Raw genomic sequence first — 26,714 nt, 5'->3', positions numbered from 1 at the left:
CTTCTTTTTTATTGAAATCTTATACCAAGTTTGCAAAATAAATATGACACTAGTAAGTGATATAAGTGTCACACAATGCAGTCGTGTGCCTGCCTCGTTCATTATTTTTCAGCTAGCCTAAGCTGTTAGTTACTCCCTCGTAATTTCTAAGAAGATTTCTTCTCCTATAAATTTAATGGAAATTGTAACTGGATCTTTTAGTTTTTGCAAAATTTGTATTTTGATTCTTTAACAATTCTAAATAATAATATCAACACAGAGACTGTAATTAAAAATAGGGCCCTGAAGAGTGAAGTATGCAATCAAAGATCAAATTTTTGACCCCGTAAAATTAAAGAGGAATAATCAAATAAATGTGATTTGTTACAGGTAAAAAGTGGCGCAGTCTAACACCCCAGGATAGGAGGCCCTATGTGGAGGAAGCGGAACGGTTACGGGTAGTTCATATGCAAGAACATCCTAACTATAAATACAGACCTAGGTTAGTGAAATTCTGTCTACTTAAACTATTGAAAAATAAGAAGCACTATTAGGATGTAACGGAGATCAAGGGAGAAAGATTTAATACAATAGACCTCTCTTATCCACTTCTTAAGAGATCATAGACCTGTCAACAATTCCTCAATCAAGATTAAATTCTATAAAGCTTGGACCTAAACTTTATCAGAGGTTAGAACGTCTCCTACAAGTTTGTCTTTGGAGGCTAGAAGACATGCTTCAGGATAAAACTAAAAGGCGAGAGATTTTCCTCTGAGGAGCAGAACTATTCAGCCTGGCAAACCTTTTCCATTAACCAAAACCTAATTGGGCTATTCCTTATCAGCTCTATATGATGCTGCACCCCATCAGCAACATCTGCCCGGCCATTTTTTGGAATCAAACCGAAATAAACTTAAGCGAGTAGCCTAACTGTGAACTTTATTGCTTAGTTTTAAGCATTAAATAAATAGGCCTAGATACACTACCAATGCTCAAAGGGCCTGTAGAAGAATTATTTTTATGTACTCAGTTACTTTATAGTTTAGCGAATCCAACTCATTTGAGCAAATTTTTGCTCGCCATCACAAATTATTTACAAATAGCGAAGAATTGATTCAATTCATTATTTGACTACTTATAACATCTCAGAAAACTGCAATAGACTTTTATGTCGCACGGAATATTTGTCTTTATATCCGAATTCCGTCTTATGTTTATTGGGAAATGTGAGACTTCTTTGAACAACAGTATTCCTGCCGTGGTTCTGCTAAACCCAAATAGTTGCACTCATCAGCTACCACTGCAGTTCCTTCAGCTTTATTCCCTACTCCGCCAACCTGTTCTGACCATGATTCTTGTATTTAATCTCCTCACGCCCCCAAAACCAAATCCATCAAAAAATTAATTTTTCTATCTCTATTCCATGAATTAACATCAATCTAAGAAGGTTTGCTAGCCAGCTGTCCCTGTCTTCTTTCAGCGAACCGATTTGAATGATCCAATTTCATGATAATTCTTTAAGCAAGCAGTTGTTAATATTTTTTGCATGGGTCACCCAAAGGAAGACAAAATGGCGGTGACAATTGATGATTTAGTTGAGGCAATGGTATCATCAAGACGTCTTGATCGGCTGATACTGCTGATCTCAATGTTATCCCAGATTTCATTATCTGTTTAGAAAGCCGATCTAAAACCAGGACCTTAAATAAAGTCTGTCCTCTTCAGATATTTATTTTGAAATAAGTTTGTGTCTTTTCCAAGTTGCAAGACAGGTTCTTGCTTTTTACGAAATCTACAACTTCCACTGTTACTTTCAAAAAAACAAATATTCCAGGCGGCGGAAACAAACAAAAAGAGGCTGTGGAGGTAGTGGCGGAGCTGGTTCTCCGACAAGACCACAGCCTTGTCAATCGGCCGACGGTGGAACTCCACCGCCTTCATATCCACATTACGCGCACACGCCGGATAGTAGTGAGGCTGGCTCGCCGGGCAGACTGGGCGTTGAGGACGGCTGTACTGGCGCTAGCCCCATGGATCCTGCGGCCGCCGCCGACTACGGAAGGCCATTAAGGCTAACCGGACAAGAAGACTATCAGAACAATAGTTACAGGTTAGCTCAATGCCTAGACAATGCCTGTATTTCAATCCATTGCGTCTTTGAAATATTTAATTAAAGTAATTACTGATTTTTAAACAGGTATGAAAATTATAGAGGCTACACATATCCGCAAAACAACACGATATCAGCGATGGGCGTTGCCAAAGGTAACTAACTATATTTAGCTTAAAACTATAGCTACAGAAATTGAACACTATAACATAGTTACTTCATTCAACTAGTTCAATAATTTCTGCCATTTTAATATTTTGTAGCTCACATTTTGAGCGATTTGATTTTCGGAAGAATTACTTTTCCAATTTCCATGTGTAAAGAAAAAGCAGTTAGAAAGAGAGTCAAAGAAAATAATCAATTTTTCCGTAGTTATGAATGAGATTATGCAGGTAGCAGTGGCGAGTTAGTGTTAATCACATGGTTGATGGTCTAACATTACACGCTACTTGCACTTTATACACTCCTCTTCCCCCACACCTAACTTCATTAACACACATGTTTGTACAATGTATTAACACCTCTAGGAATTAGAATTGTTATTACCATTCATAATTACAAATATTAACAATGTATGAAATTTATTCTAACGCTTTCATTACAAAAATTTATTTTCATCGTACAGCATGAACTATGCACATTATGAATGATTACAGATTTTGTTAGATATTGTATTAACATGTCATCTGTCTTTTTCTTTTTTCTTTTTAATGCTCACATGGTTCAGGAAACTTAATCAAGGTGGGTACAGGTGCTCATTTTCTATGTTTTTAAATGCGTTCAAAAAGATATCCATTAGGTACTTCGCTCGAAAATTTTACAATTTCTGTTTTGTTTTTTCCAATTGCAATAAATCCTTAAAACTTTTAAATCCCAGTACTGATCCTCTTTGGCTTCCGACCAAATCGGGATTATCTGCCCAAAGTCCCATTATAATACTCTCATTGACCACCATTCCAGCGCCAGCATTTCTAAAACCTCATCTTAAGATTCTTTAAGGCTACCAAGGGTGGTCTTAAACGATCCCTTCTAAACTTATTTTCGGCCGAATGACTATATATTTTATTTAGAGTCTGATTTTAAACCAACTGGCAAACCTAATTATATTATTAAACAAATACTTTTGAACTGAGTTCTGATCGTGGTTGTAGTCAGTCAAAATTATTTTTTTCCACTTGGTACCTCATTTCATTCAGCTTGGGACTTGGGTTATCATGAAGTGGTTTCTTAAATACGTAAATAAATGCAGTAGGGGAGTTAGATAATTTTAATTACTTCTACTTTTCACACTTTTTATGATACTCCTTCAGGTATGGTGATGATGTGCACAAATCAGAGATTACTATCAACCTACGAACATTCGGGCATAGTAACTGGCACATTTTATCCGCCAATAGCCACGTCACAGGATGAACAAAATCTTGGCGGCGGAAGTGCTGCAGCGGCGGCAGCAGCAGCAGCTAGTGGCGGAGGATCACCGTCTGGCCGGATGTATTCCAGTCCTGGAAATGGTGGCGGGCCAGCCAATCAACGGGGTAATAGTGCAACCAGTGGTAATACGCCAACATATTATGCACCGCCTCCTCAATATCACGGTGCTGCTTCACCTTATACAACTTCTACTTGCCAATATGGGAGCAGAGGTGAGTTCTTTATTTTTGTTTTTTAATTTGAACTAGATTTCGTGGGAAACGTTAAAAGTGATGGGTTCTTGAACGAAGTTCTTTAAGTAGAAAACAGTTGACACATTTGTGGTCCGTTAAATGATTAAAAAACACTCCATATTTGCAATTCTTTCGGGAAGATGTATTGTGAATCCCCTACTGACAAGCTGAACTCCACTCAATGCTCGCTATTCCTGCGAACTTCGGCTAACTGCTTTTATCTCTCATTCTGACACAGACTAGCTCCATTCCAGTCGTCCAAACCTCACATCTACCAATATCAATCTATACCCCAAAGGCTAACTAACCTCAAGCTAAGTACACGATATTCCTGTCGTTTTCATCTCACCATTATATGATTTAGCGTACTCCCTGAATATGCCGCATGCAGCCTCATTTCCCCAACAACAATGAAAACTTTTTTAACTAAGAAAATAATTGGAAAACTAGCCTATAGCCATAGACGTATCTAAATTGCAGAAACTATTGTACATCCTTAGACCTGTTTGGAAATAAACGTTCTTCTCAAAAAAACAACAACTTTAACAATCGACATAATTACCGGAACTATTTGAAAGCTGAATGCGCATGAGTATAAAAGAAAATAAAAATTAAAAAGAGCTTCAAGGCGCGGGATCATCGTAAAGAATAGTTGAAGAGCCGCCGGGGAGCTCTGAATGTTGTACAAGTTATCGGCTAATAAGATCGCTGGTACGGTACAGCCTCCTAGCTAGCTGTTCTAGCTAATATAATTAAAGTAGATCTTTGTCTATAAAAAATGATTAACACATTTTCTTGGGAGGAGACAATAATAACAATATCAATAATTGAATCGTATCAATAATTATATTTCTGGGTATTTTACAATTTATTTCTCTATTTTCTTAAAATTAGCGCATCATTGCTTTGTAAGCAACAACAATTATATGAAATGTCCTGAACACATTTAGAGTGGAGAAATTACGCGGATAGTAACTGTTTAATTGACTATCGTTGCCAGAAAGGAGATCGCGAGGTCACTGGTCTTAAAAGACCAGTCGTAATGTTATGAGGAAGTGTCCTGAAGGTTAAGATATTCCGAAGTATTATCTGGAAAAGTCCTAAAAATAGAATGGTTTAATAGTTCTGGAATCGTGTGTGATTTTAGGTAGAGAAGGAATTTTCTAAGTTCTTTTGGTTCTTTGGCGACTTTTATGGTAAAAAGGAATTTAATTGTGAACAAGGAATTTTTAGCTCGCAAAACTGGGATCAAGTAGCTGAATAGCAAATTTCAATGCCATAAGCCTAGACTTTGTTTCTTTGAAAAAGTTCAAATTCATTGTCTATAATCCTTAAGTTATGGAAAGCTTGTATTGAATTCTGTTACCTAAAAGTCTTGTATGAAGATTCTAGGAACTCTTTGACCATCTAAAGCCAAGGCAAACAATGTTGAGTACCTTGAATGTTGGTATGGGAAGTATTATTAGAGATCAATTAGTTTAAGGACAAATCCCATATTCAATTTCTAATTACTGAGAAGGGTTTTGGATAAAGTTATTCTTTGAACTTGGATCTAGCTAAGCGCTAACATGATTCTATGAGTAGATCTCTCCCTCACTTGCTATCTTCGTATATCCCTATCCTCTCTCAAGTATCATTTTTCGAAACTCTTAAGGAATTCTCTATTTTTATTGTTTTTACAAATAGCTCTGTAAGTTCGAGGTCAATTTATAATACAGAAAATTCAAGTTTGGTCATTTGTTTAGGTCCAACTGACACCTGACTGTAACAGTTTTTGGTCTAAATCAATGAATTGGAAGGTATCACTTCGCAACGTTGGATTTACCACTCAAAAATGATTTCCTAAATTTTCTTTAATCTTTACACACACGAAGACCTATAACTTTTAATTTTTCTAGAAATACCACTTAAAATGGAGGGTTGATAATTGAGCTTGAGCTTGTGTCTAAATAAATTGATATTAGAGCTAAAACTCGAGTTTCCTGTACCCTAAAATTACCGCGGATTGTTTCAGTTTTTTCGAGCCACATTTTCTGAAAGCCACATCACACCAGAATTCTTTATATTTAACGACTAACACAAAATACTACAAAACATTTGATTGCATTTATCTTTTTAGGGGGGGGGCTGTATACTCATACAAATTCATCTTTAGGTATTTCTGGAGGCGGAAGTTGCCCTTTAAAGATCGCTAATTATTGAATTGTGCGACTCTAGTACGTCTTATAAGATACTCAGTTAAAAGAAAAACGCTTAGCGGAAATTGATTTTATGTCGAGCTTAACTGCTACTTCATATTTGCCTCAGAAATCCTTTCTTTTAATGTAATCCAAAAAACTGATAGAAACTTCGAGTATTGCGTTACTGGGAAGTCTTGTGTTTCCAAATTATCGATCGTGTGTATGTGTATGATCTTATCGTGTGTTTATTTTGGTCAACGAACCGTACCTCCAAGTTCTGCTGAACTTTTTTTTCCTTTAGTTTCAAAAAAGGAGAGAGCGTTAAATTTATATTCACATGAGAGATAGATGTTGAATTATTTATTATATATAGACTATATTAAATAAAGAGTGGAGAAGAGGGACTGGAGTGTGGTGGCCCCGCGATATGAACGCAAAGCGAGTATACGAGTATCTCTCAAACTCTAATACTACATCAACTAATATAAAAAAATAAAATAAAATAACTTCCAAACCGATAAATCACCCAAGATATTTAACTTATATAAATAAGAAATAAAAGATATAAAAAAAAAACAGGAAAAAAAAACAAAGATAGAGAGAGAGAAAGACGACAGAGAGGAGCCTTGAGGGGTGCAGAGGAAGGTAATTACCTGGCAATTTAGGGATATTTAATTTTGTGTTTGCAGCAGTGTGGGCGGGGTTAGGTTGCTTAACCTGCTATTAAAGAGAACCTCCCTCTCTAGATGGCTGTTTGATACTGCTGCACACACGGTCCTGGGCTATGTGTGTATGTGTGTCTGTCTGTACGTAGGCGTGGCGCTGCATGATCACCCTCTTGACGTACTCTGACTCTCTAGATCTGTGCACACTCCTTAGCTCACAGAGAGAGAGTCTAGGCGAGAAGAGAGCCAGCCCTATTCCCCAAGTAATCTAACCTTTGTACAAAATATAGATATTACCTTTATTATACCTTCTCGTAGGTATGTAAAGATTAAGTGGAGGCAGTGTTTACTTACGTAGAGACAGCTCTACTAATGCCTTTCTATATAAGCTCTCATATATAATATAAGCGAGCTTCTGTTACCTCCAAGGGTTCTCGGCCACTGGTTATCCCTTACAATTACAATCCCTTCTAAAGAAAGAATGAATCAAATTTGAATCATACTTGATTTTTTTGGGAATTAAAGAAATATAAAAGTGTTCAAGAAATCTTCGCTTGAACAAAGTCCGACGGAAACCGAATGTGACCGAAAGTAAGTTAAGAAACTATTAATAGGTACCCTTTTATAATATATTGAACTCTGGTTGCTGGGTGTTTATTTAAAATCATTTTTATCTTTGTATTGTTATGGATAAATGCTCGAATTGGTGGTTATGAGAATGGGTAGTAAAGAAAGCAGCAAGAAACAAATGAGAATTCTGTAAATAAAATTGATCGCCTTGATGGGACAAACCTAAATGGGGTTACAAGACAAATTGATGACCATATCGAGTCAACACTACCAAAGGTCAACATCTAAAATTCTAATAGTCATGCTCCTTTCAACATTGCAATATGCTGTTCATTTACACTGGCAATCAAATAAACAAGTGAATCAATTTGAGAATTATTACCTCCTTGGATTGGTAATATTACATTGAAAAAGCTAATAAATGCAGATATTAAGATCGTTGTCTTATTGTATGCACCTTGAAATAGAGTACACCCTCAGGAAATCAATGTTTATCTGGATAAAAATAGAAATAGATAACTCCATATATTCGTAGATCTGTCTTGGATAGCCTAAGATTTAGTATTTTTCTGCAGAAGTATAATAATCATAATCAATCATCTGTAGATTTATGTTATATTTGGAAAAATATTCTAGAATATTGAAAAATACTTTCAAAAATGTACTGAATCCGTGATGTAAAACATCTACGAAAATCGTGTTAATATTTCTAATAATGGCGCTTTAAATGTGGTGTACTTATCAAAGAAGGTTATGGAAGGAAAACTGGTCTGCTTAAGAAGACTGGGACGTCCTAGGCCAGGGTTGGGTCGCATTGAATCGTGGGGACTGGCTGAAGAGCAACGAGGAGGCTGTGACGCCGATAATCATGATAATCATTGAGCCTAAGAAGTTCTACCAACTTCTATTTATAATAAATTGCCACGGAAATTCGATTCAGAGTTTGGAAGGGCTTCTCTCTAAAGTTCCATTTTCAGTGTAGCATACTATAGATATCACCAATTAAATATATTAATAACAGATTAAAAAACACAAATAATAAATTTGTAGGAAATCGGCCAGCTGATTTCGAGGCAGTAGCTCGAAGTACAAAAATCTAAGATTCAAGAAAAATAAATTAGATAAACTGCTCTAAGAGAAAAATCGTACCGGATATTTCATTATTGTGCAGCCTGTAAAACATGTATTTCCGAGACAAACTAAACTGCAAGAATCTGCACGAATTCACTAAAGATAAAAACTGCAACTTCTTATTTGGATAATGTGATATAGAAAATTAGAACAAGGGTTTTAAGATTTACTGGTTTTAGATTTAAAGAACAAACTAGAGGATTCAAGAGACTTTAAGCCGACCAATGGTGTTCTTCAAGCACCAATCTTCCTACAATTTACAGGAGACAATCTTCAGCAGTTGGCTTCTACCCACTTTTTACATCATAACAATATTTCTTCTCTCGGCCATTGTGTTAACATTGTAAAATTTCCCACAATTTGCATTTAAAAAGAATAAAAAAAAAAAAAAAAAAACCGAACGAACTACCAATTAAAACAAATGGAAAAGCTGTGGGAAAATTCACAAACTCGTTTTGAGGACGCGCGTCCCGTTCACCGGATCCCATGTCTGTGTGTGTACATACACCACATACATGTTTACTACGTCACATCCTGTTTTAAAAATCTTACATAATATTATTTTCACACATGTATAAGATATATGTGCGTACTATTTACAAATATTAACCGAATATTTACCAAAATGAAAATATTATAATATACTTAAATAATGTATAATATATGTCTAACCAAAATTAAATAAATGATAGTTATCTTATAAGAAAGAATTTTGTTTTTAAATGTCTAAAGTTTTTGGGAAAAATATACATATTATATCATTTTGGGAAAAAAAGATATATTTGTATGCAAATTCTGTTTAAAAAAGCTTACTACGAAGATAGATTTTTTTTTTGGGGGGGAATAAAAGCATGAACGACACTCTACTGACGGACATTTACTGTAAGTTCTACGAGGTGTTTTATCGTCTATAAATTTACTGTAAGCTTTTCTACTTAAGAGAGAAGCTTAAACGCCCCAAAAATCTCAAACTACTCCAAAAGATCAAACAATTTCCAAAAAAAAGTGATATTTTTTAATCACTGATTGCAGACAAAGGCTAAAAATTAATCGTTCACTTGATTCTCACTTCCGGTGTAGCGATTTTCTTAAAAATTCAAACATTTTAACAATATATTCAATTATTAATAATACTGAAAGCTTCAATCCAGTGCAATGTCAGTTTAAACGAAAGCCTACGGACCTTAAAATTTGGAAAAACTTTTCAAACAAAAGTTGAAGCTTAAAGTTTAAGCTAAAGTAAAAAATCTAAAGACTAGCTGGGACTGGTTTTCAAGAGATTCGCATTTCTGGGACATATTTGAGTATTCTCAATCCTTCTTCGTTGTGGCAAAAAAAAAAAAAGCATTAAATATGTCCTCGCCCGCTCAATACTTCAAGCAATTTATTTAATTCTCTTCTAACATTAAACAGGCAGCAAATCAATTGAATTCCCTGAAATGGCGGCGCAAGCTTCCCTGGAAATAAAAAAACTTCCGGTAATTCTCAGTTCCGGTCACGCTAATTTCTTTAAACTCTGAATTTAGAAACTCATTTAGCCCAAGTTCAAATTATATGTCTAGATCTTACGTAAAAATGGATAAAGGAAGGCGAGTCCAACTACCTTTCCCAGGATAACTTCAAAATTGTTTTTTCTTGAGAAAGTATTAATAAAGTATAAGTTCACTCAGATAATACCAAGTTTCAAGGAGAATCGTTGAAATCGTTTTTGGGACTGTTTTTTTTAAAAAACAATTATAAATAATAAATAAATAGATAAAATCTATTCAGGATATGGCACTTACGGGTTGGCTAGAATAATAAAATCCTACGCAATTTGTATCCGAAACAAACACAAGCACAAAGGGCATTCCGGCTCCTAAATCGAAAATAATACTTACTGAATAGATTTACATCGCTAAGTAACCGTCTGGTTTCCGGAAAGGACTCAATCGAAATAAAATACAGCTTCCTCTCAATTTTTTTCAGACATATTCTGTACATTTTTTTATTTTGTATATATCTATACAAACCATTTTCTTAAAACCACTTTTGAGGACTTCAAAATGGAATTCGAAAACTTGAAGTAGAATATTTGAACGCAATAATTTACCTAGCGAAGGAAATTAAAATTTATACGTCACACTTCAAAAATATTTTCGAACTATTGCGTTTCCGTTGCTTATACACATCAATGCCAATTCCCACATACTTAAGATGCTTCAATATGATGCTTTTAAATACTTAGTTCAACTAAAATGTTTAGATATTTTACTTATGAATGAAAATAAAAATTTCCATACAAGTTCAACCAAAAATTTGACGCAACCGTAGTACTTCCGCTTCACAAAGAAGCCAAAAAATAGCGAAGAGGGCAACAACATTACTTTATTAGATTTATTCAACAGATTGTAAAAGAAGATAACCAAATGGCGCTTTGTGTTTTATACCGTTGCTCAACAGTAACGTTTCATTAACTTAACAAGTAAACAATTAAACAATTTTTATGAATGAACGTTAAGTGTTTAATTATTTATGTCATTTCTAATTTCTTAAAAAATACTCTTAAGAGGAGGTACAGCTGTTCCTAGTTTGGGTTTCCGGAAAGACACGTTTTGTGGGGTGTAGCAACATGAAACAAATGGTTTATTTTTACAAAAGCGGTTTGTTCTTCTGCCAATGGTTGGCATTATTCAAAAACAGAAAATCGATTTTTATAATTCAAATTATATATTTAGTACCTTAAAGGTCTTTTACATAGTTTTGGTTCAAATTAAAATACGTACTTCTTTACAATCGATTATTTATTTCTAGCATTTTCTCAAAAACTGTTCCAGCTATTTACTTTGTACAAATAATAATTCATGTAGATCTGTGACGTTTATTTGGAGTCAGTTTCCTGAGAAACTTTGTTGACGCGCACTTCCGGAGAAAAAGTATTGTTACGCTTTTATTAAAAGTGGCATTTTTTGAGTTAATTTAAAGTAGGGATTTATTATTAATGAGCTGGTGAAATTTCAATTTTGAAGGAAATGGCGTACCCGGAAACGCGAATGCCGGAAGTATTTCTTTTCAGACATCGTGTACCTTCCGCTGAGTTAAAGACCTTACGGTTTGCTTGGGAATTATTTTGACGCAAATCTCCCTTTTTATGATGAGGTTCTGAGATAACTAAGTCACTTCTCCCACTACCGCGGATGACTGCACTACAGATCTTTTTAAACAACCTTTTTCATTTTATTTTCCCCTAAAACTTCGCTTGTCTCGTTGCTAGGCATTTACATCCAACCCACTTCTCACAAAAGTCCGCCATTAGAGCCAAATAACAGTAAAAAAAAAAGGAAGAAGAACAAAATTTAAGAATTCCAGTAAGATTGTGTCATCAGCAAATATTTTCTTGAGTATCCAAGGAGTGGTTGCAAAATGGTGCTCAAGTCTTGAAGAGAGAAGAAGATAGAAGGATGTGGCGGGAAGCGTAGAAATGATCACGTCGAGCAATTAATCAGCCGGCGACGCGTAACGTTACCGCCGCTGCCGTCGCTGATGTTGTTGCACAGTGTTGCCAACGGTGCGGAACATTAAGAAATGTTCCCTTATTACCTACCAATTATATTAGTTAGTGTCCCATCTCCTTTTTGCATCTTTGCACATTTCTCTAGTAATGTATTTTGTACTTTTTGTTAACTAAATGTTTGTTTATACTTTCTAATCTATTTCCTTTATATAATCGTGGATTATCACTTTTATTTTACGACATTTGGTAATCAGGTGACTGATATAAACTCAAGCTTAAAACTTCTATAAAGAGATATATCTCTATATTAAATGCATGTCCATTTTGGACATTATAGCCTCATAATTCTGATCTTAATGTTTCCATTTCACTTCATATAAATATACTATGTTTATATGTACAGGAGATCCGGAAGACCGAAGGTATCCATCCCCTAGTTCATCGTCATCTTCAGGAGTACTAACCGCGCCAATGTTGCCACCTTCACCGCAGTTACTGTCAGCGCACACTCCAACAGGCCCACCGCCATCTTCGTTGTACGATGTGGGCGATATGGAAGAGTTTGATAAGTACCTTAAGTACGGCAGTGGAGGCGGCATGCTAGGCGGCCAGTCAATACAAGCGGCTGCACAACACCAGCAACAGCACCAACAAAACACGGCAGCAATGGGCGGCAGTACACAACATCACCTGCTGCACTCCAGTTCGGGCGCACATTCCACAGACTTGGACGTGGACAGTAACCATAACTATCAGCTCATGTACTACCATCAACACGCTCCCGCCCACCTGCACCACCACCACCATCACCACCATGCGCCGCCTCCACAACATCAACATCTGGCCGACAAAACTGGCGCCAACAACCATCAAGCTCATATGGTCTCCGCGGGCGGCTATCCATCACCGCCGGCTCTTGTTAAAACTGAACGAACCGACGAACAAAACCCTTCCGCTAACAGTAAACAAGCCAACAATAATCTAGAAGATTTCAGCCACATTTTGGCTGACGTTCGTAAAACGTGTTACACGTCCTGCAATTAACCTTAATATTGTTATTATTATTATTTTAATTTCTCAATTATTCCAGTTTTTATTTTTTAAAATAAATAATTTATTTTATTGAATAAGTAATAAATAAAATAAATAAATAAATCGTGTGATAATGTTTCGTATTTTTATGTCGGGACTAGTTATTATAAATTACAGTAATTTTGTTTTGGTGCTGCCGTATTGTGCACTTGTATAAATAAATCAAAAATTGTATTACCCCTCTCTACCCCTCTTTCCACCTCTCCCAAATATTTATTCTCTGTTCATTTCCGGTCTGTTCCAAAAAAAACAGTTTGTGATTTTGCACAACCTTACACATTCGCTCTTGATTTGTGTCGAATTTGAATTGAGTTTTAGGGACCGTCTTAATTACTTTACACCTACCCGGAAATTAGAAATGAAGATTCTGTTTGGTTTTTTGAGATTTTATTTTCAATAATGAAGGTTGTTTCACTTTAAAAACAAAAATGAAAAATTAATGAAGGGATTGAGTAACTGAATGTGCATCAAATATGCTGTCGTCTCAGCCTCCTACAATTTCAATGAGATTAACTACTGAAAAGAACTTTGCAGTTATGATTACTGCTGTATTAGTGCATTATAACCAGAGCAATATGCTACAACAGTTATTCTAAAGATCTCCGTCTTTCCTCACTCAGGTTTCTCTAAGAAAGTTTGATGGAAAACTTTACTCATAGTCCCCTCATGAGTGAAGATTCTCAGCTTCTTGAATTTGGGCAGCTACTTCCTGCATTTTTAGAGAATTAATGCAACAAAACGTGGTGCATAACTCGAAAAGTGGAACGCAAAGATCACGTGTGCAACATCCTAATCTAAACAACTTAATTTTAAATATTTTCCCCCACCCAGGAGAGACCATACCGATAATCCCCATTACAGGGCTCAGACTTATCACAAACCAATTTCAAACTAGATATGAATCTAATCGAAACATCCGACTAGAAATTCATTGTAAAGCCGATCGATCTCAGACTACTCCATTCTCCATTTAACCAAAATCATAATCGAGTTTTTGTTGGAACAAACCTTTAGCTAAAACATTGCCATGAGTGTTCTCGCCACAGCCATCCCAATCAAATTTATTTCATATAAAGTTGTATATATATATTTTTTTTTATAGATAAAAAAGGCTGTTGTTAAAGCATACGTTTACGTTTCATAGTTTTTCAAAATTGTATTAAATTTCCGTTTCGTTGTATATTTTATGCTCAATAATGAAGTTTTTTTGTTTTTTCGAAAACGTTTGCTCGCGATCTCACCTCTTTTTTTTTATTCTTTTTTTTTTTTAATTTGAAATTATATGTAATAAATATTGTATATATATAATGTGTGTATTTGTACAAAGAGAACAAACTGCGTACTAGTTTATACAGGAAGAACGCTTATTAAGCTCAAAAAAAATTTCTATCCAACTAATCGATGACCAGTTTAAAAGAATTCCCGTCGTCAATGAATGGGTTGTGCAGTGTCTAGAGCACAACAATGGCCACCCATTACGAAATATTACTTCTTTCTTTCTAATAAAACACAAAATCGAGAAATTGTTAATCAACAAAAATTATGTCCACTGTTATTGTACTTTGTATTGTTTGTAAAATTATTAAAATTATAATTATTTAGGTGTTTTTTCAGTCAAGTTTTATTTTCTTTTTATTCTTCTCTCTCGCTCTCCGTATATATCCCCCTCCTTTTCTTTGGGAAAACTCTCCTTAATTTGCGCGCTCAAAATCTCAGCAGGATAAGAAATATGCAATATAATGAATTAGAAATAACTAGGATGTGAAAGTATGATGTGAACGGAAATCAACTTCTAAACGGATTTGTAACTGCTCGGCTAGATAAGCTACGTTTCCTGTCTGTTGGCGTTGGCATGTCGCAGAAGTCAAGGATGATGCACTTCTAGTCCGGGTGTCAATATAGATAATTTCAAGAACAAGTGCATAGATTGGCCATAATAGCTGCATCTTATTACTGCTGTTCACCTATCGCTAGTTCACATCTTAATTTATCTCTACTAGAAATGGACGTCTTCATAGAATTCTGTTTATGGATGAGCTTGGTGGATAAAAATTTCTGATCCAAGTGATCAAGTGATTTCAACGGCATACAATGATGTCCTACAACCTTTAAGGACTTCTGTGCCCTCTTACTGGTGCTAGGAGAGTCCCTATAGCCAAGATATCTAGAAATCTCATAAACTACAGGTAGTAAGGTATACTTTCCACCATTTACGAGTAGTTACTTCTCAGTACTCTATGTGGATAATTGCATCTGATTCCGGTTAGAAGACCTATCGGGAGTTTCCTTCGTCTTCCCACAGAATCTACAAGTGCTATTACGTTCTAGACCCAGTTTCATTTCAGGATCCTTGGGATTTCCCCCAAAACTGTTGAGTAGTTACCAGGATTGAGGGATGTACACACTCCACAGAATATGGCCAAATTTTCACTTTGGGGCCAATTTAGGAATATCTAAAGAGTGCTCTGTGGCAAGGAGTGTGTGGGACATCAGGGAGAATGTACCCTGACTTCCCTTTTCTTCATGTACCTGGAAAGTTTGATTTGTACATAATAATACGTAATATAGCGAATACGTATAATCCCTGAAGCGGAAGTTTATTTACTGTATGAATTTTTCACTCTTTCTTCGTGCTTTTCTCGAAAAATTAATCCGAGGACTGTCTCCTTTAATCCTAGACACGCTGTTCGCACATAGCCAATTCTTCAAAAACTATTTCTAGAAACATTTGTCGACAGAAATTCATACAAAAACAGTTTTGAAGAAATAGGTAAAGTATTTTCCTTAAGACGGTGCCATTTCAGAGCCGAGCACCTAATCTACCACATGAATGAATTGATTAAAGTAATTATTATTTGAGGATTTGGAAGTAATGGTATTAAGATAGAACCTAGAGGAACTGTAGAGACTGTGGAGTGAACGTTCAAACCAGGTTTACCTAGAGGTTTGGCTATACAGATTGCTTACCTATCAACAAATTAAATTTTAATCAAATCCAAGGTGAGTTAGCTGGTTCAAACCGAGCATTTTCCAAAAACTCCTGTTTTTTGGACTCAGACCACTAAGCTCTCGATAGAAATGGAAAATTTTCCACGATCACGGTACTTCCTTTAGTACAAGTAAGACTAAGCGAATAATATTTATATAAACACTCTCTCGATCATGGTATTTCTTTCTTTCTTTCTCAAATTTTGGAAAATCAACTTTTAATGGGCTGAAAATGTGCGCCATGAGTCTAGAAATATTTTCTATGATGATCCTTTTGGGAAAACACGCCAAGATCTTTAAAATATGATACACGCCTAAACTGGGCGAGAGTATTTAATAAACTTATTTAAGATAAGAGATCAATAAATAAGTTTCTTTAAAAAAAAAAAATTATTAGGTTAAAGGGCGGGTAGAGGAGAACAGAAATTAGGCCTGAAAGAAGTGTAGCTTGTATCTCCCCGCTAACTGGCCAGTCAGATCCAGGTCAGAGGTTAAATGTAACTTAATTAAACGGTTTGTTTTTATTTTTATTATGTAATTAAAAAGTGAAACACAACTTATCTGTTCCGTACGACCATTAATTTAATGAAGAAATTGGGCCAACATTCAGTAAATACTGCTCACCTTTATCTCCTGCTCTAATTTCTTAATTAAAATAAAATATTAAAAACTCGATCAATTTTTTTTGGTTTACTTCTCTGACGGAAGAGAAAGAATAGCAATCGTGCCCAAAATTGAACAACCCATTTTGGTTTTAAGTAGTCTTAAACAAAATAAACTTCCTTTAAAATCAAACGATTTCGCAACGAATCCTGGCGATGCTTCATGCTCTTTGCATTTAGTTAGTATAGCCGCTGTACATCGCGCAATGTGTATTTAACCGGAAACTGAATGAGGACGCTCATATCGAGAGTTAGGAAGATGACCAAGTACAACAACTCGTTCCTTTCAGCTGGTTTTCTATTACACAGCTGTGGGTACTAACTATGAACAAAAAATATCGTAGCGAGAGCTATGTGCCTTGAAAACCTACTTTCCGGGTTATTCTCAACAAAATTATACGCACGAATATTTATATTTATTTATAAACATGTAAGGCGCGACGGTAGTCGAGAGGTTAGAGACGGGACCTGTAAAGCTAATATGTATTGTGGTATTGGGTTCGATTCCCCAGTCTTAGGCCTTGGATTTTATTTAATGGTTAATAAAAGGAAATTTACAGTAAAGTATGTTTGCTAGTCGCCTCCGTCCACGACACCTGAATTTTATGAATGGCCCATGAGTCCACACGTCATTAAAATAGAATTACGAAAATAGGACAGGGAATGGAGTGGGTGGAAATGAAATTGGAAACACTAAAACAAACAATAATAATAATTATAATGAAAAGAGAAATAGCTGACGTAGTGCGCGCCGCGAGGAGTATGTCGCGTGGCAGTTGGTGTTGGCTTACCCCCATTCATAATAATATTATTAACGGAACAATTCTGAACGTGGCGCTGAGTAGTAGTGCTGACTGTGTGCTGCTAGCTAGCCACTACCTTCCTGGAATTATTTACTAAAGGAAACCGGAGTGCTTCACTACTCAACTTATCTATTTATTTACAAATAATTCATTAATAAATTCAAAATCTGAAATCAACGATTCTTTTATTTCATTCAGCTAGCTAAGAAAACCATTACGATCATGCAAATTTTCCGAAATTGAGTTACCATTGGAAACTAAGAGAGGTTTCCTGAGTTTAAAAAAAAAAATTGCTGTGTATAAAGTGTGTGGGTCTGCATGACTCAAAAAGGAAACACCAAATTCTTTAGTTACCAACAAAGAGCACGTCAATAATTAGCCAACCGGAAATACCCTCTTCATTGGCTGACTTTTTCTCCGACATTTTTGTTTTTCACAAACTTATTAGAGAAATTGCCAATATTTTAATTGATACATTATCCAAGGGAAATACTTGAAAGGGCACTTTTGGGGAGGGACGAAGCCGGAACGTAGCTTTTCGATTAGCCAAGGAAAACTAGCTACAGTTTTTCAGGCTGAGCTAGCTGCAATTAGGTTCTGTGCTACCGAGATTAAGGGGCGAGGAATTATTAATTCTAAGGTCGTAATTTTCTGGGATAGACAGGCTGTTCTACGAGCTATTAGTTCCTACCAGGTCAACTCAAGGCTGGTTTGAGACTGTCTGGGTGCCCTAAAGGAAATTAGTGACCAAAATAAGGTCTTTCTAGTGTGGGTACCTGGTCATTCAAGATATAAGGGAAACGAAGTGGCAGATTTATTGGCTAGGGAAGGCTCTGCGGGACACTTCGTCGGCACGGAGCCCTGTTTTAGGGTTTCGAAGTGTGTTAAGACTGCGGCCATTAATTTGTGGATGCAGAGTAGGTCTCAGGAGTGGTGGCTCGCCACCACTGGACAGAGACCGGCGAAGGAGTTCATCAGAGGCTATTCGCCGAGTGTGACTGCAGAATTAATCGGTCAAGACCGTGTGGGGCTATAAGGATAATTTTAAGCTTATTAACTGGCCACTGCAGGCTCAGAAAACACATGCATCGCATGGGCCTGGCAGGTGATAGCCTCTGTAGGTTCTGTCAGGAAGAGGAGGAAACGGCACTGCACGTGTTGTGTCAGCGTGAGGGGCTCGTGTGGCTAAGGATGTTACTTCTCTGGGAGGAAAAACCAAGGCCTGTGAGCTTTACCCAAGAGTCGCTCATCAGCATCAAGAGTCTGATCAAAAGGACAGGTCTGAAGGGTGAGCTTTAGAGTAAGGGGAGCCACAATAGATCCAAAGGGGTCGCAGTGGCGTAGGCCTTGAGGCCGCCCTAGTCTAATCTAATCTAATCTAATTATTGAATATGCGGTAAAAATTTCCAATTTGAATAAAATCTATCAAAACCCCGATGTACCACATTACTGAGTGCCATTTTTACTGCAATATTTTCCCTAAACTTCGTCTTTTTAAATTTTTAAGCATAGATCTAAAACTATTATTTGAAACATTTGTTTGTATTGTAGCAGTTCATTGGCGGGATGAGGGTAATCTTTCCCGCAATTTTCGGGTTTACAAATTGTATGGTGAAAGGTAAGAAGCACGTTTTACGCTTGAACACTTATTATGATTCTAAGTATGAATAAAATTCCAACCAAGGTTAGATCTTGGGAAATCACAGTAACAGTAAGGCGTGAGAGTAGTCATACCAAGTTTAATGTATGCCAACTATGATCGGATTTACTCTTGTGAATCAATTTGTGAAAACCATTACTTTTTCATACTTCCGGTGTAAACTAAATGTAAATAATTCTGCGCGAACATAATTCTTCTTTTTTAAAAACCAAAACGGAAGGCACCAAGTTTCCATTAAGATCAATATAATATCACAAATTGTAGCAAAAATATTTCTATTTAGAGGTAACAATCTACTATTAACTTGTTAGTGTTGATTGATAACTAAAATCTGATTCACGTGTGATATAAGTGAGCAAAGTAAATATTAGATCCATGGGAAAAGGTTTTTCTTATCACAAAGTGGCCACAGCATCCCATCTCACCACCGGCAACGACCCCTCCACGCCCAAAAGAGTAACAATCTTGATACGAAAAGTGTATAACCTCCTTCTATTAGGGGCGCTCTCCATCGGTTGCCTACCCCATATTAGAGATTACTTGATCTAGAGGTCGTGCCCAATGCTCCCTAGATTGGCAGATTAACCTCTAGTGAAAGTTTTTATATTAAATTATTTATTCTTTTACATACGTTTATCAACTAAGTTCCTTTTTATTATTTTTATTTGAACTCTAACAGATCGAAGAAAAAAACAAATAAATTGTGACCAATTATAACGACTGGCTTTTGAAAAGCCATTGCTTTTCGAGCCAAATTTTTGAAATTGATGAATTGAGGTCACCTGAACACATAAAAAGGTTTTTAGCGCATGGTCGAAATGAATGTGTTAACGAAAAAGCATAAAGAAATTTAGTAAAAAACTTAATATGTTTTTACTGTTCGTTATTTTTGGTGATTGAATCATAGTTTCAATAGGATGAAAAATTAATTGCCAGTTTCAGTCATGCTAAACGTTATTACGCCGAGCTTTCGACCTAGGGACTAGCGACCATAAGACACACCAGCCCTCTAATGATGTAAAACAGTATATTGTAAATTAGCCCTGAAGATGAGCTAGTCCCTAGGTCGAAAGCTCGGCATAATAAAGTTTATAATGACTGAAACTGGCATTAATTTTTCATCCTAATAATATGTTTTGGTACGACTGTTCTTTTCTGGGACGGTTTCCTCCGTTAAAACTAAAAGTACGCAATCAGGGTTTTAAATTATTAAATTTTCTTTAAATTTATTAACGTTTAAATTTAAATTTAATTTAATTAACAATTTATCCTGTTTATTGAAATAAAATTTATAGATCTTCGTGAAAAAATAAATGGGGTGCAAGATATTTCAGAGAAAATCGTAGGGCTTTCCGCTCAGAAGTGCAATTAATCGAATTTTTCTAGGTAAAATGTTTATTATAAAAATTATGGCAGTACGCAAGCGCCCTTACAATCTTTTGCTGAAATCGTTTTCTAAAAGATTTCGATTTATCGATCTGGTCCAAACCCTAGTCTCTCTGATGGCACGAAAATGGATTCGCAAGTTTGAAAGATCTGTGTCTACGGTGAAAACTTTCAATAAAAAATCACCAGGGTGTAAGGAAAAGTAAAAAATTCAATAAATAGAACGAAAACTCATTGAAATTGCAGAAATTGTTTTGATGGTTAACACAAGAGTACAGGTTAATTAAGAAAGTATAAGGTGGTTGAGATAAAGCTGCTCTCTCCTACCCCCAGATCATCTCATTTTACATTATTAAGATTCTCTGTATCAGTCGCTCTTTGTTCATCGATCGGGCCGCCGATTTTCTTTTAAGAACACGGTGAGAGGGAGAAGATGAAAAAAGGAACATGAAAAAGGATGCATATTTTTACGAAGAGAAGAAGAGAGATGAGGAGGAAGAAGTGAAGAAGCGGTGAAGGAGTTTAGTAAAGCTGCGGCTGGTGGTGAAGCTAGTTCTTGGAGAAGAAGCGGACGGGCGGGCGACACACTGTAGGAAACAAAAACAAAAGTCCGTATTCCGGTAGCCGCAATAAATCGAGAAGGTAGTGGCTGGGGCCGACTAGGGCAGCAGCAGCAGCAGCAACAACAACAACAGCAGCAACAGCAGTAGGATGGCCGGCACAGAGAGCGTGCGGACGACAAAGACTCATGGATACCGAACTCAGATAAGAGGAGTGTAACAAAGAGGGACGGAGGAGTCGCAACGCACAGCTGATTTAGTGTCTCGGCCAGTTTGGAATGTGAACCTGGGGCAAGAAAATTTAGTGCTGTAAGGCGCACGCTGTCCATCCCCCGCCGCACCAATACACTAGTGCGTGTACACCACAAACCGCGGGTAAATACCTTACACACACACACACATGCACACACATGGACAAACCTCGCGGTAGTTTGCAAACGGCTAGCCCTCTCTTCATGCGCTGTCCCATAACTATAAATACATTCACATACACATAAATTCAAACGCGGGAGGCGAAGCTCAAGTTAAGGTGAAGAAAATAATAAAAAAAAAAAATCGATTTTCTATAAAGGTAATGGCGCCTCTATCGATTAAGGCGTGAAATACTAAAAATATTTTCATCTAAATCTAATTAATAAAAAGAATTTCGCTTGGAATTGTGGACTTTGTTTAAGAAAGTAAATAAAATAAAAATTTAGACCAAAATTCCGACGTGAGCACCTATAAACTAAAGTTTATTCAATTTGTTTTCTTTTAGTTCGCCGGTCAGCCGCCAGACGGTTCATTTGAAGTACGTTAGACCTATCATTGCGTTTTCTTTACAAAAAAACAAAAAACAAAAAACATTAAAATCTAACAATAATTTCGATTTATCGATTTGGTCCAAACCCTGGTCTCTCTCTCTCTCTGATGACACGGAAAATGGATTCGCAAATTACACTGATTTTAATGGGGAGGGGTTCAGCGAGTGCTGTGACACCACGTTTTCATTTTAACATTTCATTTTATAATAGTGAAAATGAGTAACATTGAAACTAAAAATCTTTTCATTAAAAGATTCTAACTGTCCTAAGAGAAAAATCATGAGAGTATTTACACAACATTGTTTTTTATACACATCGACCTTTCTGCAATTCTCCTACCGGACAGTTTATTATATGTATATATTATACAAGAAAAGGTCCAGGATAGTAAACTCAAGAGAAATACTTATATATATTTATTTTGTGTACGTTTGTGAAAGTGAGGAGTCCGTGCGTTTGTAAGGAGGGTGATTGGGGGTGTGGAGGACACTACGAAGTGATTGTAATGCAAGCTGCACCGCCCAAAGGAAGTGGACAAACGTTTCCTCTAGTAGCAGGCCCGTTGAAATTTAATTTTTTGGTCCCAACATCTTCTATCTCATCGTCTTGTAGTCTCCTTAATAATGTTATCTCCAGATTGTAGAATACTGTAACCAGAAGTAGGGAGCTTTTTTTTTCCAAATAAAAATATTTTTATATTACAGGCATATTGCCATTCGTTTTGGCTTAATCGTTTGATGGTACTCAGTATCCTCACAACCTCAGATTGACTGACACCCCACTTGCAGATGATACAAACAAGTATAAAACTAAGAGGCGATGAGTGCAGCTGACTTTATACGTATATGGCCTTGCAGGTCGACAGTTCCTTCAGAAGGCTGTGTCCAAGTTTGAGAGATTAAGACTGAGTTGTTCCTGACCGCTTGGCCTCCTTCTCCCAAATATAAATAATAATAATCACTCAACTAGAATTTACTACTCATCTGGAGTGCATTAAGATGGCTTACGTTTGATTATCATAACAATATCCGATTCACTACAACTTCCCTGAAGAAGATAAATCTGGGAATTAATACCGGGCAAGCCCCATATTTATGAATTAGGTTTTAGATTATAACGTAGTCTCAGGAAAACATAATATTATTTACTAATTATTATGAATAGATACAAATTTTATCTTTCTTTTTAACAAAAATTTTTCATACATTAATAGCGCAAAATAACTATTATACTGACTTTATAATGACTATTAGGATGGGAAAAAAAGGAGGAAGAAGTGCCCGCGGGCAAAACGGTGTATATTCGTCCGCACATGCGCAGCCTAGCTTACAGATAGCATCTCTATATAGATGTGGGGCTCACAGAGAGTGGTGATGTATGGTTTTCTAATACCTGAGGCTCTCCAGCGGCGGCGGCGACGGCGGCGACCATCCCCAACTTCTCTGTTTTTAAAAGGCGGGCCTACCTAAATTATGTTCTTACTTGTTATCAAGATGTAGAAATGTTACTAGACTCGGCGGCTGTAGTGGTGGGGAGAATGTTAGTCAGCTGAAATGGTCCAGCTTTTCTTTTTTTTTATGATTCACATATCGATATAACTGTCTAAATGTGATTTCATTCTAAATTTCATCTTGGAACATTGATAAGACTGAGCCAAATCTACCAATCTAGTTAACAACCAAATTGAAGTTGCAAAATTATTTAAGGGCATTCAGTTTACCATTATTTTACAACACTCCGATACAAATGGAGACAGATCGCTTATTCCAACACTTGAATACTCACAGAAAAATTATTCAAATAATAATTGTCCATTAAATGAACGACTTTTTTAAAAAAAAGCTTGAGAGGTACTTCCAAAAAACTTTGAAAAAGTGACAAATCCATTCATTAAAATGGTTTAAAGAGATTTTGGGAAGTTTTCTACAAACACAAGATTTAACCCTCTCCTATAGTAAATGTAAGTCAGAACCGTGATGAAAGAATACTAAAAAGGTGGTCCGTGAAGCCTTTTTTAAACACAAAAGCCGCTTGTAATTTTTTTCCGAAATGTTGGCAGGCTCCCCACTAAAAGTGAATTCCAGAAAAGACCTCCTTGTACGATTATTAATACATAATTTTCTCTGAAATATTTTGTCAGTTATTTTTTCTAAATTAGTCATTTTTCGAATATTTGGTCTGAGAAAATGTTGTTTACATTTTTGACTAACCTAACAGGGATTTTGACACGTCTTAAATCAACTATGAATAAAACAAACCCTAAGTGAGATCATACATTCCCCATCTCAGAACAGATTAAACTGTAAATATAATAGCAAATTGCATTATTTAGCGAAGTAAGGAAGTGTTGACAAAAATGAGTATTTCTCGCCAGATTTACATCTTGAAGTTTTTACATGGGCATATTTTTATTTTTGTATTATTTACTTGTACTATTTTGATCCACATAAATTGTAATTACAAATCAAACATTCTGAACTATCGAACTGATCATGAGGATTTCAAATATCTCAATCTTGAAATTAATTCTACTGAGTCGTTAACATGAATGTACATGGTTAAATATGAGTGTAAGATGGTCTCATATAAGTCTAGTGAGTCATCAACATGGTTTAATGTGAGTTAAGATACTCCTATATAAGTCTAGTGAGTCGTCAACATGGTTAAATATGAGTGTAAGATTGTCCTATTAAGTCTGATGAGTTGTCAACATGGTTAAATATGAGTGTAAGATAGTTCTATATAAGTCTAGTGAGTATTCAACATGGTTAAATGTGAAAGTTTAAAAAAAATTATGTTTACAGAAATTGCCACTAGAGTTCTCCACCGGATGGAGTATAAAGTAAGCTTACCGCCCATTTAATGGCCGCTAACAAGCCTATTTCTCTTTTATCTATTTCACTATTAAACAAAACAAATTCTCAACTTTTTTGATTCTATTGACGATAATTGGGTAATATCTGAAGTATTATTCCAACAGAAATATTATTTATCGCATTTTTAAAGGTAATTTTTTTTCTTGCTTTAATCGAAAGTTTATCAAATACCTATGGGAGAAATGTTGGAAAAAAAAATTTAAATTAATTATTTCATTGAAATTATTGAGTTCAAAGTAGTGGCCAATCACAATGCAGTAAGGTTGCAGGCGATGGGCGGGCCTTGCCCACGTCTATGGTAACCACGCCCCGTCCAATGAAAACCAGTTATGGCTGATCAAAACGTATTAACAATGGTGGTTCAACACCTTTCACATATTCTTCTAAATGTTTCATTATTTTCTAATATTTTATTCACTTTTTTAATTTACTTTATAAATAATACTAACCTTATAGGTAGATATTGAAATAAAATGCTAATAAATTATTGGAAAAAATCATTCTAAATTTTCAAGAAATACTATTCTTATGCAATTAGAGAGCTTATGTTCAGGGGAAGTGAAAGAGTTGTTTCTGGGAATAATCCCATGAAACGGCAAAATCGATTCAATGTATAGGACTTTCCGATTGGTTAATTTTAACCCAAATTATGTCTAACATTTGAATCTAAACTAAATTTTAAATTAGATCACACTCGCACGCCCACAAATTTGTAAAAAACCACGTGTTTGGGCACAGGAGATCTCAAAGCCGATACAACCTGTGACAAGTCAATATCGAAAATTTCATTACCATTAGTAAGAGAAAGTACAAGGTTTTTTTTATATCTTGGTTTAGTGAGTAGTATCTTTGTGAAGCCCATGTCTGGAAAAATTAAAATGTAAATAATAATGGAGATACTCAGAAAGTGGCCTCGCCAAAACGTGGTCCGAACCATTAGTTGAAAGGTAACGTAGTGACGATTAAATCAATTTGATTAACGATTGAAATTAAATAATTTCGGTGACTAAAATTAAAATTCGATCAAATTCTCAAATTAAGCATAATTTTTTTAGTTTGATTAAAGATTAAATTTGAAATTAAGTTCACTAATTTATTTTCTTTTGATTAAAAGTACGATTAATTTCGCCGAATAAATTTTGATTAAAATTAATACAAACTTGTATCAATTAAATGTATGATTAAATTGTATTTTTAATCAGTACCCATCTCTGTCAGCTACCTACAGACAATGTGAACATAGTAAAGAACTTGTTTGTACATTGAACGCTATCTATTGAACGTAAAAACAACTAGAGAAGTTACAAAATTTGCCACTAGAGACCGTTAGTTTAAAGACATCAGTATCTTTAACATTATTAATGTCAACAATTTAATTTTTAACATTTGATTTTTTTATTATTGATAATTTGTTTTTTGATGCAGGTTTCAAAGAAATTTTTGTGCCTTTCTTAGATAAACTTATAATTTTCAATCAAATTGGATACCTTAGTTTGCATGATTATTTTGTGCACATATTTTTTTCAAAAGATATGGCTGTTTATGAATGAAATTAATATTGTAATTGATAATAATTTCAATATACGGAAACATATAAATGAATAATAATTTGTTATTATTTGTAATTTACATTGGATGATCTTCTTGAATAAAATATAGAAGAAATTATAAAATAGTAAGTATAAGAACTCTTTTCGTCCTACCTTCACTACTGTAGGATGGATTCCATCTTCTTCACTTCATGGATTGCTGGACACTGACACAGTTTAGAAAAAGAGTTAAACGCAAAAATACTATATCGTGCAATTTTTGATTGCGGAATTTGGAAAACTCGTGTTACTTTTTTTACTATCGCACTATTTAAAAATAATATTTTTTTTAAAAAAACAGAAGATAGTCCCGTTATTTCACTCCCGGTATTTTAACACTCCCGCACCTCCTGAAATTTAAAAAAAAAATTATTATAGTAATAATAATAAGTTACATTAATAGAAGGAAGAATAATTGAGTAAAGTAGTGCTTCTGATTGAGAGATTTTAAGTTACAGTGGGATCCCCTGATAAGGCACAAACAAAATATGGTTCCTGTGATG

General features: G+C 35.5%; 1 protein-coding gene and 1 long non-coding RNA gene across 2 annotated transcripts in view; one reads left to right on the top strand and one right to left on the bottom strand.

Moving 5' to 3' along the window:
* Sox15 (Sox box 15 transcription factor) overlaps nt 1-14,485 on the top strand; it is a 109,964-nt gene extending 95,479 nt beyond the window's left edge. Inside the window, exons 3-7 of the mRNA XM_074130283.1 lie at nt 370-481; nt 1,814-2,089; nt 2,177-2,244; nt 3,400-3,732; nt 12,196-14,485. Coding sequence (XP_073986384.1) covers nt 370-481; nt 1,814-2,089; nt 2,177-2,244; nt 3,400-3,732; nt 12,196-12,836 — 1,430 coding nt within the window. The 3' untranslated portion in view covers nt 12,837-14,485. The remainder of the gene's footprint in view (nt 1-369; nt 482-1,813; nt 2,090-2,176; nt 2,245-3,399; nt 3,733-12,195) is intronic.
* LOC141455333 (uncharacterized) overlaps nt 1-26,556 on the bottom strand; it is a 145,723-nt gene extending 119,167 nt beyond the window's left edge. Inside the window, exon 1 of the long non-coding RNA XR_012459208.1 lies at nt 26,326-26,556. This is a non-coding gene — a long non-coding RNA (uncharacterized lncRNA). The remainder of the gene's footprint in view (nt 1-26,325) is intronic.
* Nucleotides 26,557-26,714: the final 158 nt, after the last annotated feature.

The sequence above is a fragment of the Rhodnius prolixus genome, unplaced genomic scaffold (assembly GCF_049639745.1).
Source record: "Rhodnius prolixus isolate KJV_2025 unplaced genomic scaffold, Rpr scaffold_4, whole genome shotgun sequence".
Taxonomy (NCBI): Eukaryota; Metazoa; Arthropoda; class Insecta; order Hemiptera; family Reduviidae; genus Rhodnius; species Rhodnius prolixus.
The sequence above is the reverse complement of the archived record's forward strand: the minus strand, read 5'-3'. Positions and strand labels throughout refer to the sequence as shown.